This window comes from Macrotis lagotis, chromosome 3 (assembly GCF_037893015.1).
Source record: "Macrotis lagotis isolate mMagLag1 chromosome 3, bilby.v1.9.chrom.fasta, whole genome shotgun sequence".
Lineage (NCBI taxonomy): Eukaryota > Metazoa > Chordata > Mammalia > Peramelemorphia > Peramelidae > Macrotis > Macrotis lagotis.
This window is the reverse complement of record NC_133660.1, coordinates 21,417,826-21,440,063: the sequence shown is the minus strand read 5'-3', so window position 1 is coordinate 21,440,063 and position 22,238 is coordinate 21,417,826. Positions and strand designations below refer to the sequence as shown.

General features: G+C 40.2%; 1 protein-coding gene and 1 pseudogene across 1 annotated transcript in view; one reads left to right on the top strand and one right to left on the bottom strand.

Annotated features, from left to right (window-relative positions):
• LOC141517359 (GDP-fucose protein O-fucosyltransferase 3-like) overlaps positions 1–13,745 on the top strand; it is a 35,800-nt gene extending 22,055 nt beyond the window's left edge. Inside the window, exon 5 of the mRNA XM_074228307.1 lies at positions 11,183–13,745. Within this exon, the coding sequence (XP_074084408.1) occupies positions 11,183–11,407 (225 nt within the window). The 3' untranslated portion in view covers positions 11,408–13,745. The remainder of the gene's footprint in view (positions 1–11,182) is intronic.
• On the bottom strand, positions 8,192–11,151 carry LOC141517117 (mitogen-activated protein kinase 6 pseudogene; annotated as a pseudogene).
• Positions 13,746–22,238: the final 8,493 nt, after the last annotated feature.

The window sequence follows — 22,238 nt, the reverse complement described above, 5'->3', positions numbered from 1 at the left end:
GACATGACTGCTGTGACATAGTTGACAACAAAACTTAATGTAGCCCTGAACTGCCTTGGATCCAGGACACCAGGAGAGGCAGTGAGATCTGATGAGAAGGTGACTCCATTTGGACTTAGGGGATGCTTGGCTCTGGCTCTTCCTGACTGGGGGAGCTGAGACAAATCCTTTGTCCTCACTGGACTGCAGCTGATGTAGCTGTCAGTCTGTGACCTATGACCTTGTGGAGTATGGTGTTGAGATCCGGATGCCATATTTCTAGATGGACATGGCATGAGAAGGAAGAAATGAGAAGGAAGCCAGGGTGGGGAGGATCCTAGAGGATTGCTTTAGGAAGTAGTGTACTTATTCTGGAAAAGGTATGATTTAGGGGGAGGGAACAGTGTGACGTGGAACAGTAGTTTTAATCAGACGTTCAAAAGGCAGCTTTCGTATAGGACAAAAAATCTCTTCTCCTTGGCACCAATGGCAGAACTAGAAGCAGGCAATGTCCAAAGCATTCACCTTGATAGGACTAAAGCAGGAAAACCTTCCCAAGAATGAAATGACCAAAAAGGGAGCAGGCTGCCTTGGTGGGGGGCGGGGGGAGCTGTTGGGGCTGCTGGCAGGGATCAGATAGCTCCTCAGAGGGCCTTTCCAGTTCTGACATTCTGTCACCTGGGAGGTTGCTGGTCATACCAGCAGACCAGAAAGCAGATTTTTGGGAGCCTCAGCAGCTACTGGAGAGACATCTGCAAGGAAGAAGAGGCATCCAAAAAGATGGAGATCTCCTTCAATGAAAAACCCTATCCTTCCTTCTCCTTCAGTGCTCTTTCATTTCCTGTTGGCTGTGCTATAGTTCTTCCATGCATACACACAGAGCAGTGCCCATGTACACATATGCATATATATATATATATATATATATATATATATATATATATATATATATATTTATGTAGAATTGTATCTAGACAGTATATGCATTTATAGCCTCCCAGGGGGTGCAGTAAAGAGAGCACTAATCCTGAAGTCGGGGAGATGGGGTCAGATGTTCACTAGTTAGGGCTCTAGGCAAGTCACTTTGCCACTGTCTGTCTCAGTGTCTTTATCTGTCCAATGGGATGGTGACATCTTTCACAAAATGGTCTTGTGCAAGTGGTTGGCATGCCTTAACGGGCTGTAGTGATTATCATTACTGTGTGTCCCCATTGGAGAGTAAACTCTTTGTCTCCTGCTTTGTCCTTGCCCTTGTATCCTCACCTCCTAGCCAGCATTGGGGTTCTGTGCCAAAGAAGCCCTTCATAAATGCTTATGGATGGGGAGGACCTAGCATCCTCTGTCACTCTGCAATCATCCAGAATATGGCAGCATTCATAGGGAAAGAAACTAGAATAAGGTAGATGGCAGCAGGAATTCTGTCTTCTTACTTCACATCTCTAAGATCATATCATTGAAACTACTGAATGGATTTCACCTCTTTGGATCACTCAGTTCTGTCTTCAGAATTTTGTGGCATATCTTGATGCCCTCACTCACTCTTACTTAAAACTTACAGCTGAAAAGACCTTAGTACATAGAATGTAAGAACTAGAAGAGACCTTAGTGACCATTCATTTTGCATAGAATGAACCAAAGAGGGAAGTGCCTTCTCTCTGCAGACACCAGGGTTGCCTACTTAGGCATGCCTTCTGAAGCACTTGTAAGTTTAGAGAGAGGGTGCAGCTCACAGGAGGTCCTCCTCAAGCATTTTACTCAAAAGAAAATTGAGGACCAGGTTTTCTTTGCAAATTACACAACTCTTCTGAAGCAATTTACAGCTCACTGTTGATAATAGTGCTGAAGACAATAGAGGATTGCTGCAATGCTAAAACAAAGTACATACTTTTCTTTAAGGTACATTGGGTTATTTATCAAGAGGAACAATAGATGTACCAGACCTTTCCTTTGTTTTTTTTTTTTTTGCAAGGCAGTGGGGTTAAGTGTCTTGCCCAAGGCCACACAGCTAGGTAATTATGAAGCCTCTGAGGCTAGATTTGAACTCAAGTACTCCTGACTCCAGGGTCAGTGCTCTTCTATCCACTGTGCCACCTAGCCGCCTCATGTACCAGACCTTTCTTGTGGCTTTAGGAAAAATCCAGTTATTCCTATTCTTAATTTGGGTAGTAATAAAGATGCTACCTTTATTGTCTTAGTGGTTGTCAATCTGGCAGGTGTGAGACTCAGAGTTTAGTTTTTGCAAGGCAAATGGGGTTAAGTCACTTGCCCAAGGCCAAATAGCTAGGTCATTAAGTGTCTGAGGTTGGATTTGAACTCAAGTACTCCTGACTTCAGGGCCGTTGCTCTATCTACTGTGCCACCTAGCTGCTCCCAGAGGAAATGAATTTTCAAGAGTCTGAGATGCCACATGCTAGATTTAACCTAATTTTATTCATGCTTGCTTTGTGATGGGGAATAGATCATTCAGTAAAAACATACAGTAAGGGGCAGCTAGGTGGCGCAGTGGATAGAGCAACGGCCCTAGAGTCAGGAGGATCTAAGTTCAAATCTCTTTAGACACTTAATTGCCTTCAATAAATAAAATAAAAAAAAGAAAAACTATTTAAAAAAACACAGTACTGTGTGACTTTGGGCAAGCCACTTAACCCCATTGCCTTGCAAAAAATAAAGCCTAAAAAATACAGTAAATACAAAAAATACCTTACCATATACGACTTCTAACCTACAATAATGATATATCTTAATTATGTCCATGCCCACAAATCTAACATTGACAATTTAAAAAAAAATAAACTCAAGACTTCTAGGAGCATTTTGTAATAAAGTAATTGCTCATTTTTCTTTACAGATAGATCAAGCACCTCCAAAATCAAATTTCTGTACAGGGAGCACTTTACTTAAAATGAACACTTAAGTAAATTGAGTACGTAGAGAGCCTCAGAACAAGCTGACATTATACTGTTCAGCTAGATAGGCAACAAACTGCGGTGCCAAATGAAAAATACTCTATTTGCAAATAAACTTGAAAAAACTATATTAACTTTCTATAATTAAATATAGAACATATACTAAAATAAATATTACTTCACTGTAAAGAATGCATGCCAGAACATTTATAAACAGGGAATGATTACAAAATTACTATAATAACATTGGCTAACTAGAAGTGCATATTGTGAAATACTATGGATGTTTTGCCACATACTTCTTTTACCTTGAGGTAGATAAAACATGTGTACCATATTCAGCATTCATTTTTACTTGCTGTTGGTATCATGTCTTTTAAGAAGTATGTACACTATGAAAAACTTGAAAATATTCATACATGAAAAATGTTTTAGGAAAAAAATAGATATTTTCATGCAATTTCACTGTGTAAATTTCAAGGCAAGATTTTTTTTTCCTGTAAAACAGATCACTGTCTTACTGAGAGAATGCTATTACTTGACTCAGTGCATTTCTTTTGCCTCCTCCTGCATTGCCTTATTTTGCTTATTCTTTACTTTATGTGCAAGTGAAATGCCAATTCAAAATGGAAACTATTTCATGTATAGAAAGCAATTCTGGGTGGGGCCAAGATGGTGACAAGAGAGGATCCTCTCTTAGGCGCTCTCCCATAAAACTTATAAACTTAGGACTCTAACTAAATTTTCGAGAGACAGAACCCACGAGGGACCCAGTGAGGCAGTTCTCCTACTCAAGGTAACCTGGAAAAGAGCAGAAAGGCTCTGCTCCCCAGGGTTGGAGTGGTCCGCCAGAGCGAAAGAACTTCAGCCTCCCAGAGGCAGCCCCAGGGAGCCTCCTGATCTATGCCTAGGGGAGCACTGGGCACAACTTGGGGGGAGGGAGGGATACCTCCACAGAACAAGCACATGAATTCCAGCCCTCAGGGCACACAGCAAGCAGCTTGGCCAAGGCAGTCCAGATCCAGGAAACAGAAGCAAGAGGAGCCAGTAAGCAGGAGCCCCCAGGGCATGAGCCTATTGAACCTAGGGAGGGAAGTGAAGAGAGACTGCTGAGCTCTGAAACAGGACACTGGGGTTCTGACCACATTCAGATCTGATCGCAGCAGCCCCATTCCCCCCCCCATCACAGCCCCATGGGGGGGCGCTTATGGTCATTCACAGACCAGGAGGGAGGACAGAGCCTCACACACACTGTGATTCTTATGGGAGTGTCCCAAAAGCTCAGGAAGCACCCCCAAAACAGGCTTAGGCTGGGAAAATTAGCAAGCAGAGAAAAAAGAGGAATACCATTGAGAAATATTTTTCCTGTGAGCCCAATAAGGATCAAAACACTCAATCTGAAGATGAGGAAGCACAAGCTCCTGCATCTAAAGACTCCAAGAAAAACAGAAATTGGGTTCAGGCTATGACAGAGCTCAAAAAAGATTTTGAAAATCAAATGAGGGAGTTAGAAGAAAAACTGGGAAAAGAAATAAGAGAGATGCAGGAAAAACATGAAAATGAAGTCTGCAGCTTAGTCAAGGAAATCAAAAAATGCTGAAGAAAATAGCATGCTAAAAACCAGCTTAGGTCAAATGGATAAAACAATTCAAAAAGTTATTGAGGATAAGAATGCTTTAAAAAACAGAATTGACCAGATGTAAAAAGAGATAAGAAAGCTCTCTGAGGAAAACAAATCCTTTAAACAGAATAGAACTCAGGGAGATTGATGAATTTACGAGAAATCAGGACTCAATACTTCAAAACCAAAAGAATGAAAAATTAGAAGAAAATGTGAAACATCTCATTGAAAAAACAACTGATATGGAAAACAGACTTAGGAAAGATAATTTTAAAATTATTGGAATACCTGAAAGTCATGGTCAGGAAAAGAGTCTTGACATCATTTTCAAAGAATTACTACGGGAAAATTGCCCTGATATTCTAGAAGCAGAGGGCAAAATAGGAATGGAGAGAATCCACAGATCCCCCCAAGAAAGAGATCCCAAAAAACCAACCCCCAGGAATGTTATAGCCAAGTTACAGAACTCCCAAGTCAAAGAGAAAATATTACAAGCAGCCAGAAGGACACAATTCAAATACCGTGGAGCTGCAATCAGCATCTCACAGGACTTAGCAGCAACTACATTAAAAGCTCGTAGGGCTTGGAATATACCGGAAGGCAAAAGAGTTTAGAATGTAACTAAGAATCAAATACCCAGCCAAAATGAATGTCCTATTCCAGGGAAAAGGATGGACTTTCAATGAACCAGGGGAATTTCAAATGTTCCTGTTGGAATGGCCAGAGCTGAACAGAAGGTTTGATCTTCAAATATAGGACTCAGGTGAAGCATAGAGATTGGAGGAGAAGGGGAAAATATGAGGGACTTAATGATGATGAACTGCATGTATTCCTGTATAGAAAAATGACACTGATGATACTCATATGAACCTTCTCAATTAACAGAGCAGGTAGAAGGAGCTTTTATAGATGAAGCACAGGAGAAAGCTGAATTTGAAGATAAAATATGGTGTAAAAATGGAGTCAATAGAAAAAAAGGAGATGTAATGGGAGAAAGAAAAAGGAGAGGGGGAATAGGCCAAGGTATTTCATATAATAAGATTTTTCTTTATTACAATGAGCTATTGCAATGATGTGGAAGGGGGGAAGGCAAAGGGGAATGAAGAAATCTTTGCTCTCATCAGAGGTGGCTAGGAGAGATAACAGCATATATATACTCAATGGGGTATAGGCATCTGAAATAAAAAGGAGAGGGGGTGGACAGGGGGAAGGGGTGGGGATGTGAATGAAAGAGGAGAGGATGGACCATGGGGGGAGAGTGGTCAGATATAACACATTTTCTTTTTTTACTTCTTGCAAGGGGCTGGGATTGGATGGCCTGTCTGGGACCATAGGGCCAGGTGGATGCTGGGACTAAGAGGTGGTATGTGGGCTCAGGGAGAGGTGGTATGTGGGCTCAGGGCTTCTGGGCCAGGGATCTGTCTGCTGTGCTACTCAGCTACCCTACAGCAGAGTCAGAGTGAAAGGAGAGAGAAAATATAGTACATGGTAGTGGAGAAATACGAAAGGAGGGAGTTGCGATCAGCAATGGCAATGGTGGAAAAATATGGAAGTAACTTTTGTGATGGACTTATTATAAAGAATGTGATCCACCCATGACATAGTTGTTGGTGTTGGAACAAAGACTGAAGCACATTTTTTATTATTATTATTTTGGGGGGTTGCAGGGCAAATGGGGCTGGGTGGCCTGCCTGGGACTGCATATCAGGGTGATCATTGGGTGTCTGAGGCTGGATTTGGACCCAGCTGTGGGTGCTCCTGGCTCAAGCGCCAGTGCTCTGTCTGCCACCCAGATGCCCCTACTATTATTACTATTTCATTTTGGGTCTTTTTTTTTTCTTTATTTGGTTTTTGCAGGGTAGTGGGTTTGGGGTGGCTTGCATGTCACACAGTTGGGTGATTGTTGGGTGTATGGGGCCAGATATGGGCTTGGATGCTCCTGGCTCCAGGGCTAGTGCTCCATCCACTGTGCCACCTGGCCATACCTACAATTATTACTATTATTTTTTTAATTTTAATTTTTTTCTCTCCCCTTTATAGCTCAAGCGAGTCTATATTTTTGGGGGGAGGGCACAGTTTGTTTACTCTTAAATAAGAATATTTTATTAATGTATAAAAACATTATGTATACAAAATGAGAATAAATAAATATTAAACAAAAGTAATTCTGGATTTTCAAAACCGAGAACTAATGAAATCCATACTAATATGACATCATCTGATTCAAGTAAAACATGACTCATACTAGTAATAAAAAAGACAAAACACATACCATTATTACAGAAAGAACTGTCTGCTGAGTGTTTTAGTTCAGCTATTTCTGAATGCTGTCGTATATTTTATGGGGAATCTGGGGTGGGGTATTTCAAAGCAGAAGATATTAATGTGGCCTCTTGATTTAAGTGGTGAACCAACTGGACTTTGAAACTGTGGGATGTCTATAGACTCAAGCTGTTTATAAGAGCAATTTCCTACTATGATTAAGAAAACCCTCCTCATTTTCTCTTTTCCCTCCAAATTGCCATCCTCTGCTGGCTCAGTTTCTAGTATTTCAGTGTCTTCTTTCCTACTCAAGAACTTGTTCAAGTAACTGGTATAAGTGTTTTTACTCCTTTTTATTCATCCTTTATTACTTCACAACAAAACTGATCTATGAGATAACATTCTTACTCACCACTCACAAATTGGCAATCTCAAGAAGATTGGTACAGAACTTTTCTTTTTTTTTAGGTTTTTGCAAGGCAAATGGGGTTAAGTGGCTTGCCCAAGGCCACACAGCTAGTTAATTATTAAGTGTCTGGGACTGGATTTGAACCCAGGTACTCCTGACTCCAGGGCCGGTGCTTTATCCACTGCACCACCTAGCCGCCCCTGATACAGAACTAATAATGGAACCAAAATTTGCCATTCCTTTTTCCTGTTTTTCCTGGCTTTCTGATTGACATCAAACTTTTCAATTCTGGTGGGGACACTGAGCTATTCTAGTTATTTAATTCATCAACAGCATCAGTAGACTCATGTTGTAAACTAAGTTGAATTGTTTTTGAATAAAGGAATCAAAGTCAAATCCTCATTCTTCTCCCCCTTTTTTTCCCAACCAGTTGCTGTGATGCTTCCTTAAGAGATATTTGAGCTATAACCAATCCATTCCATTCACATTTTGACTTACCTTTCTCATCAGATTTTTTTTTTTTGCTTTGTTCTTTCCAATTAGAAAATTCTATATTAAGTTTGGGTCCATAGTAATGGTTAATTTCACTCCCTTTCCAAACTAAGTTATCTAGATATGATGATGACTTCCGTTTTGCATGGCTACATTTCAGATCACAGTACTTATTTTCATGATGATCTGGATACTGCCAACAAAACTCAGTAGGCAAAATGAGTTTCAAAGGAAGGATTCTTCAAATATGTTTCATAATCTCCATCCAAATGTTTTTGAGGTTCTACTTGTACTTCCTCTTCATCAATGACATCAGAAAGAGTTCTTGGATCATACTGGACTTTTTTCAGTATCAAAATTATTGCAAATAGGCCAATCATGGACAGAAAATTGACATTCATGGTACTTCTCCCGATTATAAATGTGACTTTGAGTTTCATCCATGAGCAAAATATCAGTTTCATCTTTAATGTAAAAAGAATGGTTTGACATTGGGTCATCCATTGAAAAGGAAAAAAATGCTCATATAAAAATGGGACAGAGCTTCTTCCATCCATGGGGACTAACTGTCAAAATTTGCTCCAAGAAGTCCAGTGCTTCATGACTAATTCCTGGAAGCAGCTGAATTAAGGGTTTGTGTGACTCCTTCATATAATTTTTTTTATGTAAATCAGGATGACACTGAGAAACTCCTGTCATCTTCCTCATGTACAGCAGGAATAGATTCTAGAATCAACTGTTTCTGTTCAAGTTCATATGCACCTGCAAAGAAAGTTTTCCTAGTCAGCAAAACAATAAAGATGCATCCTCCAGCCCACATGTCAATGACTTTATTATAGTTTTAGGAGAAAGTAAAAGTCATGGAAATCTGTACCATTTAGTAACCAGTCCTTCAGAAAGATGGCCCTTATGGGAACAGTGGGGATCCATGATGCAGGCAAGAACAAAATCACCTATTTTTAGTACCAGATCTTCAGTATTAATAAAAAAAGATTAGCTGGTTTGAGAGCTCTGTGCAGTACATTTGCAGAATTAACATACTTGAGCCCATGTAGCAGCTACATGCTTCTCCAATAAAGGGCCTTGCTCTAGCAGATTAGCCAAATCTGTCTCCATGTACTCCTGAATAATGTAAACACTACTCAGTTCTGTCAGAGAACATCATCTTCCCCTGGGACCAAGAATTTCAAATACTTTCACAGTGACACCATGATTGAGTCTTCTAGTAATTTTGATTTCATGTAAAGCATGTTTAACACGGGATCTGTAAGAACAATTTTCTCAACAGCCACTCCTCAAGCTATTATCAACAGCAGGAAAAACTAAACCATTGACACAACCCAGCAGTTTTAAGTCCAGACCAACACCATGAATGTTCTTGAGACTTAAACTTTTCTGTCATTTTGAAACACTTAATATTTTTCCTTTCAAACTGAATTTCTGTAAACATGGAAGGAAGCTAGCATTAAAAAGAAAGATCTTTCAAAAAGGGAAAAAAAATAATTCTGTTCCACTGCAAGATGGTTTCTTGATACTCATCACATGTTCCAACAAGGCCTGGTGAGTTCTCTTTAAATTTACAACTTGTAAACTCTAACTCAGCCTGAGAATTAGAATGATTACAGTCTCTATAGCTCAAGACAGAGAGAGAGAAAACACTCAAGAAACTCATGCTAAACAAGTTAACATTTAACGAAAAAGTGAATAAATATGCACACAATAGACTTCTGAACATTCTCCTCACAGTGCAGATATTTTCATGTTGGACTGGTTCTGAGTAGCATCATTTCTAGGATGCCAGTAAGCACTCTGTTAGTTTTGTTACTTTTCCTCTTTTGTTTATTTGCTGTTTATTTGACTTGGAAGCTCTAGCAACTAGTGCTTTACAAAAGATGTCTTTTGTTAGTGATCAGATGGCTCCAGCTCACTGTAATCACAATCAATGATACTGTCCATCTTATTCTATACAACGGGACTTCTCTGCTGACTCATTGTGACAGTGCAGGACCTGTGGCAGCTCCTAAGGTCAGCTCCTTTGTGGCAGCAGCATCTCCAAGGCTCTGGTTTTGATGCAATTATCACCATGTAACCCTGACTGGAGAGAGAAGGAGAGGCTTCTGGCAACTTTTGACTGAGAGCCTTCTCCCTCTTTCTCTCATATAGCTTTTGGCTTTCTAATTTTAATAGACTATGTAATAAATAAATTATATCTCTCTGTGAGCTTAGTGAGAGCAGGAACTCATGACTCGGTGAATGCTGTCCCCCAACATTCAGTAGGTGCTTAATAAAGAGGACTGGGTTCTGTGACCTGGATTCAAGCTCAGACTTTGCCATGTATCATTATGGATAAGTCATTTCTTTCTACTCCTGAGTCTGAATTTCTCCATTTGTAAAATGTGGCTAAAAGATGGAGACTTCTAGTCTTGGTCCTATTGAGAAAATCAGAGGAGATAAAAAATGTACTCTGTGAAAAGTCCCATGCATGGAAAGCTTTTTTGCAAACCTGGCATATATTTACGGTAAGTCTATCTCCCTCAAGGCAATGTGTAGAAGAGAACATGTCAAGCTTGGTCTTCACCTGGGTTCAGATTTGACATTTACTAGCTGTGTGATCTTAGACAAGTCCTTTTACCTTCCTTGATTACAGTTAGCTCCTTGGAAATTATCTGTCCTTGTGGATGGACCATCACTAGTGGAGTCACCCAAATGTGTAGACATCAAATGTTGGGGCTAATTGATTTTTTAAAAAGCAATGCATTAGAAGACACGTGTGCTCTCTGGCTTCAGATCCCAAGTCTCTTAGTTCCATTTCTTTTCTGCAAAATGATGGGCTAGTCTTCAAGTTTGAGATCTGTGACCTTTTTATAATTTGTCTAAGCTTTATTTTTAACTTAATTATTCCAGTCACCGAAAACAATCAAGAAAAAATCAAAATATGTATGTATAAACCCTCAAATGCTACTTGTAATTTGATAAAATGTATGAGTATATGTGCAGATTTCTATGTAAATACATATAAAATATATATCACTATATACCATAGTATATAAAAGTCATGAATAATAATTTATAAGTATATATAAACAAAATATACTGTTTGTTTCTGTGTTCCCTTTTGAATATATTTCTTATTTATATCTAAAAAAGATTATGATTTTCTTCTTTTGTGTCTTTTTTTTCTGAATTTTGTTGGTATTTATACTGGATTTTTGTTGGTGGTTGCACCATAACATATTGTTAAATGACCACCTCAGAATTCATGAAACCTGGTTTTGATGTGGAAATGAAGATATCTACATTAAAGTCTAACCCTAAGATTTCCTGTTCCAGAAAGCTTTCTTTCATATCTTACAGACTCATATAGCTCTTGGTTTAGCTCTTTTTGGCTCTTCACAAAGTCTGAACCCTAAGATTGAGGGGGGTGGGGGAGAGAAGGCTTCCTTCTGTAGGTAGCTGACCCTTCCATTGGGCTTCTTTATCATGTGTCTCTCTCTTCCTTCTCCTCCACTCTAGGGCTTCCTCCCTAAGACATGGACTGCAGATGTGAGACACTTGAGCTGCCCTAAACCCCAGGCATTTGCCTTCCCCATCCCAGCTCTGCAGTGGACCTCTCTGCGGGAGATGTGGATCCCAAGTTTTGAGCAATCCAAGAAGGAAGCTCGAGCCTTGCGGCAGCTGGTGGAAAGAAATCAGAATTTCACCACACAGGAGTTCTGGAACCTGGTGTTCAAAGACTGACCTCAGAAAGCCCTCAGGACCCTTGATTTAGAACTACTGTGCATCATCGCCATAGACCCTGCCCAGACGGGAGCCAAGAGTGGATGTTGTTGGCCTCGTGGTGTGGGGATGCTGCTTTCTAGATTGCCTTAATAACATGTAAAGTCCATAATGAGAAGAAAGTGGTTTTGTTGACTTCTCCTCCAGGATAGGAATTAATTGGTGCAGTATTTACAATGACCCCTTATCAAATAATTCCCATGAATTACTCTTAGAGGTCATCCTTATATTTTTATATTTTAAAAAAGTATTTCTTGTAGGCATTCATTTGATCCACTTTAAGTGGATAGATTAAATTGCTGCTGCCTTTATCTGGAGATCCACATCAGTGGGCAGTGCCCATTTCAGTGCCTGGGGCAGATGGCATGAGGAAATGTTTTACATTTGGTGTCAGTTGTTCCTACCCTCAAAAAGACCATTTCATGGACTCTAGGAACAGCCTTTCCGTAATTCAAGCACGAAAGAAAGGCATGAGGTCCTAGTCCTGCGAAGTCCCATCACTATTATTTAGGTAGCCAGGCTAAGTCTGCTCCCAGTCTGTCTTAACCAACCTTCAAGCTCTATGTAAGGGGAGTGATTTATATTATTAGCCAAATTGAGGACCTGAGATTCTCTTCAAACTGTCAGGACAAAGAACACCGGATCCAGAATCAGGAAATTCTGGGACCAAATAATGCTTCTGAAGACCCTCACCAACCTCTCTAGCCCTCTGGTTCTTCATCTATTGATTGGGAATAATAATAATTCATAATGTTGTGTCAGATAAGCTCATGTATGTTAACTTTAAAATGTTACAGGAATGTCTGTTATTGTTAATCCCTACATTATACACCCTTGGTGAAGCTAGAAGATTGTGCCTTTGAGTTTTCTGGCCCCAGAGTATCCCAGGATTTAGAGCTGAAAGAGATGTGAGGCCTCCTACACAGTACAGGAAAGCAGGTAGGCTGTGCCACTCATGGCTTCTGTGGTATTGGACAAGTTGCCTTGCCTCTCAGAGCAAACTCTGGTCTTGATTTCCTTCTCTAATAAATGAAGGGATTGGATGAGCTCATCTCCGAGGTCCTTCCACCTCTGAACCCATGACCCTTCAAGACCCAGTGATGAGTAGGGAGAGTGAGCCACAGGAGTCCTCTGCTCCTGGCTCCCCCCTGCACCCCCCCAACCAGAGCAGCACAGCCAAGATTTGTCCCCATATCCTCTAGCTCCAGGCCCACTGGTGTTTGCTACAACTTGACTTTCCCATAGCTAGATAATTGAATTAGTTGGTAGAGCTTAATCTAGAATATCAGATTCACTTCTGAATGCAGCATGGACAAAGAACTGGGTTCATCTCTTACTTATCAGATCTGCCATCTTCACTCTGGGCTTAACTTATGGAGGATCTGGGTCCTGGAGGCTCATCCAACCTATGCTGGCCCTCTGCCAACCTTGGCATGGATTGCAGTACCAAGATCTTTGCTGGAGTTCATAAGGTCTTCTAACCTCACCCATCCTGTCTTCAGTATTCCCTTTACCCAAGGCAGGAAAGAAGTAACAGCAAAACCATTGCACAGGGCTTTATGTGGATCTGTGTTGGGGGAGGAAGACACTGGTGTTGCCAGGACCACGATCTTTCAACAGTAGCAGAGTCAGACACTCCTCACTTTATGTCTGCACAAGGTGAGAGAGAACTTGAGGTGCTAGAGGCCCCCAGAAGCTCATCCCATAGCTGGATGCCAGTGAAGAAAAGAGGGGGTGTTGGCCTTTTGTGCACAGCTCAGAAAGTAGTCTTTCATAGAGAGCAGCAGAAAGTTGCCAGTAACTAGTACAAATAAAATGTATGCCACATTCTTGAGAATCTTCCTAGCACCATGGTTGTGGCTACACCAGTCCAGGCCATTCTACTCTGTGCCTCTAGTTACATGTTATTGAAGGAAAGAAAGGAAGGGCTTTGCCCCATCTCCCCAAACCCCAAGGGGGTCTAAGGGCTACAGCTGGTGCCAAACAGGACTTCCCTCCTCCTTGCCCCAATCTATTTGATTCTTCCCTCCCCAGTAAGGGTTCATCTCTCCCTACCTCTAATGGAGGGAGTTCGAGAATCCTGTTCATTCTAACTCAGTCCCAGGCTTCCTTCACCATGTTGGTGGTACAGATATCTTGATGCCCTCTGCCTAGCAGCCACACTCTATGTATGTTGTCTTCTCCAAAAAGACTGTGAACTCCTTGAGGGCAACCATTTGTCTTTTTTCTGTGTGTGTTCTCAACTCTTAGCACAGTTCACATTACCTAAGTGCTTAATAAAGATTTTTTCATCCATTCATCTATAAACTGACTTTTGAGTTGTTATTTAAAAACTTCATGTACCAACTTTGTCCATCCCCTTTTGAAAAAAAGGTTTCAGAAATCTATTTCCCACCTTGAAGAAATTAACAATATTCTGTTCTCCTCACCCTGAACTTCACTAAGTTCACCATAAGAAATTAAGATCAAACTCTCTTGAAAGGGCTGACTCACATACCATTGAGGAATGGGAAGAGTCTAGCAGAAATGAGATGACAAAAGACCCCCTTCCTTTGGTAAAACTTCTGGGAATGAGGTTACTTTGAATCAATGGTGGAATATGGATTGACCACCAGGATGGGACTGTGGTAAGAACTTTAAGAATCACAAGACATTTGAATACTGGCATTATTACCGGCTATGGTGATCTTGGATCTTTGAATTTAGTTTCAGAGCTCTCTGGGCTTCAGTTTCCTGAGAAGTAAAATAATAAGTTTGAAATAAACCATCTCTTAAGTCCTTCCAAGCTATAAATCTCTGATTCCATTGATTCCTCTCATTGCAGGGAAGGGAATCTTTGAGAAGTGGTTAGGAGCTCTCTGATGTTCTTGGCTTGTAATTCCTACTTGTTTGTGATTCCTTCTTCCCCCTCCTTGGTTGAAGATAAGTATGGTGGACAAAACTTTAGAAGACTTTCTTTTCTTGGAATTCTGCTTTTACTTTTTTTCAATTTATTTTTATTAAAGGTATTATTTGCGTGTCACAATTTTCCCCCCAATCTTGCTCCCCCCCCCCCCCCCACGGAAAGCACTCTGTCAGTCTTTACTTTGTTTCCATGTTGTACCTTGATCCAAATTGGGTGTGATGAGAGAGAAATATCCTTAAAGAAGAGAAGTCTAAGAGGTAACAAGATCAGACAATAAGATATGTTTTTTTCTAAATTAAAGGGAATAGTCCTTGCACGTTGTTCAAACTCCACAGCTCCTTCTCTGGGTACAGATGGTATTCTCCATTGCAGACAGCCCAATATTGTTCCCAATTGTTGCACTGATGGAATGAGCAAGTCCTTCAAGCTTGAACATCATTCCCATGTTGCTGTTAGGGTGTACAGTGTTTTTCTGGTTCTGCTCATCTCACTCAGCATCAGTTCATGCAAATCCCTCCAGGCTTCCCTGAAATCCCATCCCTCCTGGTTTCTAATAGAACAATAGTGTTCCATGACATACATATACCACAGTTTGCTAAGCCATTCCCCAATTGAAGGACATTTACTTGATTTCCAATTCTTTGCTACCACAAACAGGGCTGCTATAAATATTTTTGTACAAGTAATGTTTTTACCCTTTTTCATCATCTCTTCAGGGTATAGACCCAGTAGTAGTATTGCTGGGTCAAAGGGTATGCACATTTTTGTTGCCCTTTGGGCATAGTTCCAAATAGCTCTCCAGAAGGGTTGGATGAGTTCACAGCTCCACCAACAGTGTAGTAGTGTCCCAGATTTCCCACAACCCTTCCAACAATGATCATTATCCTTCTTCATATTGGCCAATCTGAGAGGTGTGAGGTGGTACCTCAGAGAAGCTTTAATTTGCATTTCTCTAATAATTAGTGATTTAGAGCATTTTTTCATATGGCTATGGATTGCTTTGATTTCCTCATCTGTAAATTGCCTTTGCATATCCTTTGACCATTTGTCAATTGGGGAATGGCTTTTTGTTTTAAAAATATGACTCAGTTCTCTGTATATTTTAGAAATGAGTCCTTTGTCAGAATCATTAGTTGTAAAGATTGTTTCCCAATTTACTACATTTCTTTTGATCTTGGTTACATTGGTTTTTATCTGTGCAAAAGCATTTTAATTTAATGTAATCAAAATCATCTAACTGGTTTTTGGTGATGTTCTCCAACTCTTCCTTAGTCATAAACTGCTCCCCTTTCCATAGATCTGACAGGTAGACTAGTCCTTGATCTTCTAATTTGCTTGTAGTATTGTTTTTTATGTCTATGTCCTGTAACCATTTGTATCTTATCTTGGTAAAGGGTGTGAGGTGTTGGTCTAATCTAAGTTTCTTCCATACTAACTACCAATTATCCCAGCAATTTTTATCAAAGAGGGAGTTTTTATCCCAATGGCCGGACTCTTTGGGTTTATTGCTTTTACTCTTTAAGTGGCTGTGGCCAACTCATTAAAGCTTCATTGGTCTGTAAAATGACATTAGATAATTTTGAAGGCCTTTTCAACTCTAAACCTCATGAGCTTATCATCCAGCGATCATTTCTGAATGAAATTTTTAGTCTTCATCATTCTTAAGAATAAAAATATTGATTTTACCCTAGCAGGAGCCAATGATAATGCCAAGGGAGAGGAAAGATGTGCCCAGACAAACTGCTCCTTGGTGCAGTACACAAGGAGAAAGATACCTATGAGAAGTATATATCACATGGAGTCAGGATGACTCCTCTTCCTGAATTCAAATCTGAACCCAGACACTTAAAAACTGTGTGACCCTAGGTATATTACTTCACCCTCATCCATAAAATGAGCTGGAAGAGAAAGTTGAAAACCTCTCCATTCTCTTTGCCAAGAAAATCCCAAGTGAAGTCACAAAGTCAGACATGACTGAAATGACTGAACAACACAATTTTATATATCTCTTATATATATATATTCTTCACCTGGTCACCTGATTGAGTTCCTAAGATTTGTATGCCTCTGACTGGTTTTCAGGCCAGACAGGACAGTCTTTGGCTGAGTCCCAATCTCTCGAAGCCTCCCAGGGCTCCACTATCACTAGATTACTAGATACTCTCACCCTTCCTGCATCACATGCTGGCACACTATTTGGTATTGTTTTTTTTTTCCAATCTGGATGACTGAAAAGCAGAGTATCTATAAAGCCTAAACATCAATGACAGCTATATGGCTCCTGAGATCAAGGATTCCCAAAGTGCCTTTTTTAACCCTTGAACAATATCCAAAATTTGGTGGTTTCTGACTTCATGACTTTCATTACTCCATTGAGAACAGCATTTATGTGGTTTGTGGGACTGCAGTGGTAGAGGACAAGGGGGCACTAAGTGTCTAAGTCCCATTCTGTGGAATACAATCTAACCAGACTCTAGGATCAAACTAGATAAAAGATTCCTCAATCATAAAGCAAACAAAAAACCCAGCTGAGGCCAGAATCATAGAAGAGGAATAGCTCCTTTCCATGACCTGATTTGTTATACTAGTTATTGCTTATAAAATTGTCTTAAGTACCTGCTTTACAATTTTCTCCACCCTTCCTGGTGCTACAGGGCTATCTTTCATCCAACTAGACAGAATGTACCATTGACTACCCTCCACTTGTGGAATTCTTGTAGACAACCAAGAGACTAAGCATAGGGGGACCAATCTTGCTTTTTTATACAAGCCATTCTGATAATTGGAAAGGTCTTCTGACCTGAGATTTTGAGCTGAATTCTGTTCCTCACCACATCACTAAGGAAAGAATGAGGAAACTGATTCAAATCCATTGTAACTGATACTCTCCCCCCAGGAACCCCTGTCTAAGACACCACCACCGCAACTGGCTTCAGTAAATTCATCCTCTCAATTCTCCCCACTCCCCAAAGTGGTTCATCTAAAGTTTTCATCTCCTCTGTTGCCTTTTGGACACTACAGCCTTTTGAAAAAAACTGTGCATGATCTCTGAAAACTCCTGGAAAAAAATCACTTGATGTATATGACCTGAGGTAGGGCCACCTGGAGACCTACATTTCCTAACTGGTTAATTAAAGCATATAGAAATAAAGTGACAGCCTACTTTTTAGTAGGTCATGTAGATGGTGAGTTCTTTTGCCACCTTACCAAGTACATAGCCCTTCATCACACTTCCAATGTAGAAATTTCTGAGTCTTATGGCAATAAGAATCATGAAAATATTTTTTAAAAATCAAACTTGAGAAATACCAACAAATATAATTGTTTGAAGAACAGAAAAAAGGATGGCCTATGCTATCTATCTATCTATCTATCTCTATATATATATAATGTATATGTATATGTATATATATACATAAAATGCAAAACTATAAAAATATGAAAAGCTATTACATTTAGCTTGGTTTCAAAAAATATATTGCATATATATGTGTGTGTATTTTCAAAATGAACCTCTCCTTGCAGGGATTCTGACCCTCATGAACCCAAGAACCTACTTTACCACTTTATTCCCTTCTACCTTTGTACCATTTACCTCCAGGTAAAAGTTTTCCTATCCTCCACATAGAGGTCCCAATGGACAACCCAAGGGAATACATTACTCTGCACTAGACCAATGCTTCTGTTATGATACAATTTATTATTAATTTAATGGACTCCAAAGTCCTGTTCCAGTCACACTGTTTACTTGTCAATACCAAACACCCTGTCCTAGAGGTTTTAACCTTTGTATCTCTAGAACCTTTCCTGTGACCCCTAGTGTCCTGGTTGGTGACTTCCTCTGATTAACCCTCATGTACTTTACTATCTATTCCCTAGCCATCATGTTCTTGCTGTCTAGACCGGAGACCATAACCTGGAGGTTTTAACTTGGGAGGCAGTATAGCATAGTGGAAAGAGGACCAACTCTATAGAATTAGAGCACCTGAGTCCAAATCCTGCCTCTACCATATCACTTGGATGGTCTGGGATGAATCACTTAACTCACCTGGGACAAAATATCCTCCATTTTCAAATGAATAGGTTGGATTCTATGGCCTTTGACATCCTTTCTTTTTATTTTGTCTCCCAGTTAATCAGCTGGATTTTCATAAATGTAGAAGAGAATGAGACTGATTTTGCACAACTCTGCCTCTCTTAAATCCAATTCACAAGCGAATCAAGACCACCCTATAATGTCATTGGTCTTCTGAATATGGAGGACAAACAACATAAAGTCATCTCTGCTATGGCAGAGGGAATAGTGTATCAATCTACCTCCCTGAGGTGCTGCTCACAATTCCTAAAACTCCCCAACCAAATATCACTCCCCGTGTATTGTCTCTCCTCACTAGAATATAGGCCCCCTGAGGACAGGGGCAATTTTTTGCCCTATATTTGTATCCCAGTTACTGGACAAAAGAAAAGAGGCAAGGAAAGAGCATAGTTTCTGCAGGCAGGAGGAGCTGGGTTCCAGTCCTGCCTCTACCTGTGTAACTTTGGTGGATCTGCTCTGGACTTACAATTGAATGATATGACCTCTTGAGACCTTGGCTACCTTTACATCTAGGAGCTTAGAAAGAGGAGAGATGGTAACAAATAAACAGCTGGAATGATGAATGAGTCCATATAAACATTCAGGAACCTGATACCAAAGAAATTCTAGCAATCTCTGCCAGCATCCTTATCTTCCATAATTTAAGCACCAACAGATTCCTGAGATCTGCCTACTCAAACCCTTTATCTTCCTGAAACTGAGCCCAGGATCAACCCACAGGTCTAGTCCCAAGTGCTGAACTAGATGGCAGACACTGGGTGGAAGAGGAGGAGCAGGTACCTTCTTGCATCTTTGATGTTTCTGTGCATTCAGAAACCTTTTGTTGGGACTAGAGAGCATGGAACAGGGTTTTTGTACTTCGACATCTTGAAATGGAGTAATTGTAGGAAGAACTTTAGATGTGGAGATAGAAGAAATGAACTATCTCTTATCAGCTATGGGATCTTGGACAAATCACTTCTCCCCTAGGGATCTCATTTCCATTATTTGCAAAATATGAGGTTAGGCCTAGATGATTGATGAACTTTCTCCCCACTCAAAATCCTAAGATTCTCTGCTTTCTCATAAAATAGAGGGATTTTGTTGTCATTTCAGTTGTATCCAATTCTCCATGACCCCATGTGGGATTGTCTTGGCAGAGATACTGAAGTGGTTTGCCATTTTCTTCTCCAGTTCCTTTTCAGATAAGGAAACTGAAGCCAAGAAGGTGAAGTGACTTGCCCATGGATTCACAGCGGGTAAGTATTTGAGGCTGGATTTGAACTCAGAAAGAAGGGTCTTGGTGATTCCAAGCCTAATGCTCTTTCCATTATATCACCCAGCTAGTCTAAATAGGATGCTGTGAGGTTGGTGAGGCCAGAAAGTCAAGGTTTCCCTCTATAGAAGAAAAAGCTTGAAACATGTCCAGGCAGAGGCACCTAGGATAATGACTATTCCTCCTCCTACCATTGATTCTGCTTGCTGATGCTACTAGTACCAAAACAGCCAAAAGTGTCTTGTACTTGGCATATGTCAGACACTATGCTAAGCATCTTGCAATTATTAACTCATTGATCCTCTTGAAAACCCTGTGACTTGCTCACATAGAGCTTGTAAATGTCTGAGGCCAAATTTGAACTCAGAACTCTCTGACTTCAGGCCCATACTCTATCCACTTTGCCACTGACCTAGATATGTAGAATGGGGACTCCTACTATAGTACCTCAAACCTGGACAGGTAAACACCTATTCACTCTCTGGATTGGCTTACTCATTCCGACCTTTCCTTACATTGACAAATGAGATTCCAAAAGAAAAACCATCAGGTGGTAATGCAATCCCCTTACTCATCACCATTAATCATCCTTTGACACAAACCACTTAGGATAATATTTTTAGATCTGAAGCAATGATTTACTTAGCAATCAGGCAAAATAAATAGTATCACAAATATTCCTATCTCAATTTATGAAAATGCATAAATAACAAATATACCAGTAGCCACACAAAACCAGGCTCACCCACTCTCACCAACAGCATTCAGTATCTAGTCAGGAGTAGGGAGTACACACTTAGAGAAACCTGCCAAAAAGAACATGAATGAAGAAAACTCATGTTCTTGCTTCTCTAGAACAATAAACTTTGATATCCCCCTTCTGTCTTAGAAACTGTCCATAAAAGTTCCTGGATGTATGAATCTTCTGCCTTATATACAGATACTTTCAGGGCTGGGCTTGACACAGTGGTTGGCTAACAACAAACTGGGTACAACATCTCAGCCAAGCCAGATGATTCCTGATTGACTTTTCTGATTACCTGTTTCTTGAGGAGCTAAGAAGTATCGTTCCCATTTTCAGTTGAGGAAGTTGAGGCTCAGGGAAGCTGGTATGCCCAAGGTACCCATGCATTACTGGGCAGCAGAGCTGAGCCACTAGCCTGGGCCTCTGAATGACTATTCCTTCCAGTGCCACACACTGCCTTGATTTTACAACATAAACTATAGTCTAACTCACTACAGGGGAGAAATAAATGGGGCTAATCTTAGATGATACTTTAATTCCTTTAGGTGAATAACAATGATAGCTGAGTTTACAAAATAAAAATATGGCTTATGAATGTGATAGAACATCATTATGCTATAAGAAATGATGAAGGGGACAGTTTTAGAAAAAAAAAACTTGAGAAGATTTGTATGGACCTATTTGGAAAGAAATAGCAGAACCAGGACAATTTGCACAACAATAATATTGTAAAGGAATTCACATCAGTACAATGACCAACCATGATTCCATAATAATGAACCTTACTACCTATCCCATTACAGAGAGGTGATGGGCTAAGTGTGAGATCTTTTTTTAAAAAAGTGTTAATACTGAATGAGTTATTTGTCCAAATAGGCCAGAATACTAGCTTAGTCTCTATTTTCCTTCCCAGTCACTGGATGATTGATTTAGCCCTAGAAAGGGACACCATCATAGCAAACAAATGGAAAGACTAGGGTCATGTAGCTTTTAAGTTTCTTTAGTGGAATTCAAATCCGGGTCTTTCTGACTCAAGCTCAGCCCTCTCTCCACTACACCTTGTTGCTTCTCAACTACTTTAGAATCTAAGTACTAAGAATCCTAAATACATATGACTCCAAACTCTACTTTCTATACAGGTCATGCTTAACAACATATGCTAATTTGTCTTCCTTGTACTCAGTCATCATAGGTAATTGTAATTGAGGGAGGTGCCTCCTGAGAACTTTAATATGCAATGAGGTCACAGATTATCTATAGGGAACTGGTATGCCAAGAACAGGTGATGAGAAATCTATCTCCTTTTTATGACTTGGGAAAAGGAATAGGGTGGAAGAACACAAGTAGGAGGAGGAGGGCAAAGGCAGAGGGGAAGGAGGGCTATGTTTCTCCCTAACTTGGTCTGACATTTGTATCGCATTTATATATTTTCTTAACTGAGATGGAGACATCATTCCCACATTTAAACAGGAAAAATCTATGTGGTAAAGAAAATGTGTTTCTACTGGGTTTTTCCTTCTATAATCTCTGAGGAACAACAGTTCAGTGAATCACTGTGAGGGTACAGACTGGGGAGTAAGTGTTGATGGGAATTACAACCAGATGAGCAGTGCTGTGTGGGTATATCCAATTCTGATTTGGTTTGTCCTTCCCTTTTTCCTTGGAAGGGGGCCTAAGTGGGTTAAGAATAGCATCCTGTGACAGAAGGGAAATCTAGATCAACAGTTGGTATGTAAGGCAAACTAATGTAGTGGATAGGCTGCTGTCCTTAAAATCAGGGAGACCTAGTCT